Genomic DNA, 3,692 nt, shown 5'->3' with positions numbered 1-3,692 from the left:
GTTCTTGTTTGTGTTGATTTTTTTATAATATTTGTAATAATTATTTCTTCCATTGCCATTCTGGTGAATATTTAATTTTATACTGATCAATGTTTAGTGAAAGCTGCTATAATTACATCTATTGGCTGTGCTACCCATCTAAGTCCACCTTGAGTCTATCATTTCCAATTTCTGATTTTTTTGCTTTCGTTGTTAATTCTCATTTTCCTTAATTGTTGATTATTTATTTATTTATGTATATTATGATCTTTATTTATATATTATGCATATTTTTCATGTATTTATTTTCCCTTTTTTTTTCTATTTTCTGGGTACCAGCAGCTCTTGCATGCTGGTAGCCCTTCAGAATGCTTCCTCTGCTCTATGTCAAACTACTTACTCTATTTTGTTTTATGTATCTTGTAAAATTATAACTAAATTAAATAGTAGTCTTGACATGAGTCCTTGTTCAAGAAGCAGTGAGAGTATCATCTTCCTTGTAATCTTGTCCTGTCTTGTTCCTGTTGTCAAGTTCATGATCATATAGTTTAACATTATTATTGTTTGTAATTTTTTTAAATACAACTTATTAATTATTTATTTTCATAAAACAATGATATCCATTATTAAATAACTTATGATATGTTAGCTGGAACTGGAAGCCTTGAACCTCCACTAAGTATTGCAGTTGATCCAAGCATAGCTAGGTTAAAAAAATGCTTGCTTTTCCCAGTTCTGAGATCTGAGCATGCGCGACCACACCCAAATTTTGGAGCACACTTTTCTTTAATTTAATTTTAATTTAATTAACAAAATGGCGGAATGAGGTAAGTTTTAACCGATCCTACAGTCATTGTGTCACTTCTTCCTTTCTTGGAGAATGATCTAATGGGACATGGACCTGCGCATAGACTGTTGGAGTAGAATGGTGTAATAATTAGCCTTCTAGCACCAGCCAATATTGAGATACACACCGACAACTGGATTGACAGGAGATGATGATGATGAAGACGACTGAACAAAACGGCCGTTTTGCCGATTTTTGACTTTCCTTTTAGACAGGGTCTAGAGCCACGCTAGTAGTACCAATGGAGTCCTCTGGTCAAGATAAGGTCCTCTAAGAAGTCTGGTAAACATAGGAGCTCGTTTTCCCGGTATAGCAAGGCTTCAAAAGTCGTGGCAGCCATAATGTTTTGGGGTGAATCCTACTTAGTAACGCTACTGCGTTACTAATAGTGCAGTGTCTTGGGCCAAATTTTGCCAAAATTAAAAAGTAAAAAATTTTCAATTTTTATTACATTTTCTGATGCATATACATGTACTTATGTTGCGTAGAAAGTTTGAGCTGATTCCAATAAAAATTGATTTTTTATGAATTTTTATAGTTGCTTCATGTACTGTACATTGTCATTGACTGTAGCTTTACATGAATTATGGTTCATTGTCTCATCTTTGTCCATAATTATATACACATTTAACAAGACATAATTTCACGTGTTATGCTTTCCTACAGATAATTTGAAAGGTCTGAGTGAGTCCCAAATAGCAGGGAAGAATTTGTTCTTAGTTCAAGGAGACAAACCTCAACTGATGAACTGGGAGGAGTATGGACTGAGGATTAGTGTACCAGAGGATAGTCTATCAGCATCAGAGACTGTAGAAGTATCAGTACTAGCTCTTGTAGGAGGACACTTCAAGTAGATATACTGTATACATGTAGTAATGTCTGTATAGTTAGTGGGGAATTATTGTCAGGGAAAACAATTGATAATTTGTCTATAATTTAGCGGATCTTTAATTTCACTGTTTCATGCTAACCCAAAAAAATATCAAAAGTTTCTCTCCTTGAAAATAAAGCGCTAATACGGTATTACAAAATTATTTATGCCAAATTTGAATTTTTGATGCTTAAAATAACAAAACTTTTACCAAAAAAAATTACTCATTATGCGATATGTATATGTACATGTATTTTAATTATTAATTCCTTTATAGGTTTCCTGATAATACTAGACTAGTCAGTGCAGTGTATGCAATATCAACCAGTCCACTCCTCAAGTCATTGAGGATAGAAATGCAACACTGTATTGATCTCAGTGATCCTTCTTTATCCAAGTATCTTAAATTTGCTTTTGCTCCAGTTCACACAGCTAGTCTTCCTTACCAGTTCTCACTAATTGAAGGAGGGGAGTTTCCAGCATACCAGAGATATGGATGGATTGAACGAAGCAAGTTCTGTCAATTAGCTATTGTTGGGGAGGAAGAAGAAGAAAATGGAGAAGGTAGGAATGAGGAGAGGAATGGAGAGGAAGATGAAGACTCAGGAGATGAGGGAGGGAATGGAAATGAACAGACAACAGGAGGAGAGGGACAAGGAACAGGAGGACAAGAAGGAGGAGCAGGAGGAGTAGCTGGAGGGAACGAAGAGATGAGAATGGGTGATGAGAATGGATCAATTGCTTTTGAATCATGTGATCAACCAAACACTTCATCGTCACTTAGTAAGTACATGTATATATTTTTTATTATAATGACTATACATGTACCTGTCATTCATCATACAGTTGTATCTACTCATTCCACTGGTATACCTGAGGCTACAGTGTATGCTGGACAAGTGTTTTATGAACGACCAGATTTAATGAGATTCACTGCTGCTAGAGATTTGAATGCCTTACGTCAGGTAACATGTTAAAGTTTTTAAATTCATTGTTAATTTTGTTATTTGGATGCAGTATATAAAGCAGACATATGTCATTCATGAAATGGACGAAGATTTTACATTCCAGCTTTATCCTTATCTGAAATATGCTTGTATTCAGTTAATTTTTGATGGTCCTCAATTGAAACCAACAACTGGCTGGTCTGTTAGTCCTCATAAGAATCCTTGTCTGGTACGTCAATAATGCTGTGTCCATTATTACTTTTATTATTATAATAGATTAGGGAACGGAACATACTTGGTTTTGGTGACATTAGTACTACAATTCCTCCATCTTGCCTGGTATCAATATATGCTGAGAATAGTCCCCATACTGTACCTAGCTTGAGTTATTCTGTACCATTGAAAGGTGTACAGGAACAAATGAATATTATTATTAACAGATCACTGAGAAATATGATTATGACATCATTAGGTAACATATGATAGTTATATACAGAATAACGTATTGTTTTATATCTCTTAAATAGATCCTATAATTAGCAACAGATCTCCTCCTGCAGCTCCTCCTCCTCCTTCAAACAGTTAGTTAGTAATAGGGTAACTAATTATTATAGTAACACATTAATAGGTACATTTAGAGGGGATATTGCTCACAAAGCAATAACTGAGTGTACTGGAATGATAAAGGACTATGGGATTGATCTTCACTTCTTAGTTGATAAGTTACTGGAACATAAAATTATAAGTGAAAGAAAGAAATAACCGATGGATACACCAGACAAACTGCTGGTGAAAGAATGGATGAACTGCTACACATCATTTCAAGTACGGTTAAAAGAAGAGGAGTGTTTTGTATATTTTTAGAAATACTGAGAGAAGAAGATACTATAAGTACTGTTGCACTAGCTGAGGACTTGATGGAAAAATATGTTTCTCTTTCAAGAGACTTATAAAAATTTTAACTTTGATTTTTATATTATTTTCACCATACTGGTAATTTTTTTTGGATGAGTCATGAGTGACATAATTTTAGTAATTATAATTATCA

General features: G+C 34.2%; 1 protein-coding gene across 1 annotated transcript in view; it reads left to right on the top strand.

Annotated features, from left to right (window-relative positions):
- The window catches only part of LOC109582331 (uncharacterized), a 4,925-nt gene extending 1,239 nt beyond the window's left edge, over positions 1–3,686 (top strand). Inside the window, exons 3-9 of the mRNA XM_019997000.1 lie at positions 1,493–1,676; positions 1,975–2,480; positions 2,544–2,662; positions 2,715–2,873; positions 2,921–3,116; positions 3,172–3,225; positions 3,273–3,686. Of these exons, the coding sequence (XP_019852559.1) occupies positions 1,493–1,676; positions 1,975–2,480; positions 2,544–2,662; positions 2,715–2,873; positions 2,921–3,116; positions 3,172–3,225; positions 3,273–3,406 (1,352 nt within the window). The 3' untranslated portion in view covers positions 3,407–3,686. The remainder of the gene's footprint in view (positions 1–1,492; positions 1,677–1,974; positions 2,481–2,543; positions 2,663–2,714; positions 2,874–2,920; positions 3,117–3,171; positions 3,226–3,272) is intronic.
- Positions 3,687–3,692: the final 6 nt, after the last annotated feature.

This window comes from Amphimedon queenslandica, unplaced genomic scaffold (genome assembly GCF_000090795.2).
Source record: "Amphimedon queenslandica unplaced genomic scaffold, v1.1 AMPQUscaffold_13389, whole genome shotgun sequence".
In the NCBI taxonomy this organism is placed as follows: domain Eukaryota; kingdom Metazoa; phylum Porifera; class Demospongiae; order Haplosclerida; family Niphatidae; genus Amphimedon; species Amphimedon queenslandica.
Note: the sequence above shows the minus strand (reverse complement) of the source record. Positions and strands in the feature narration are given on the sequence as shown.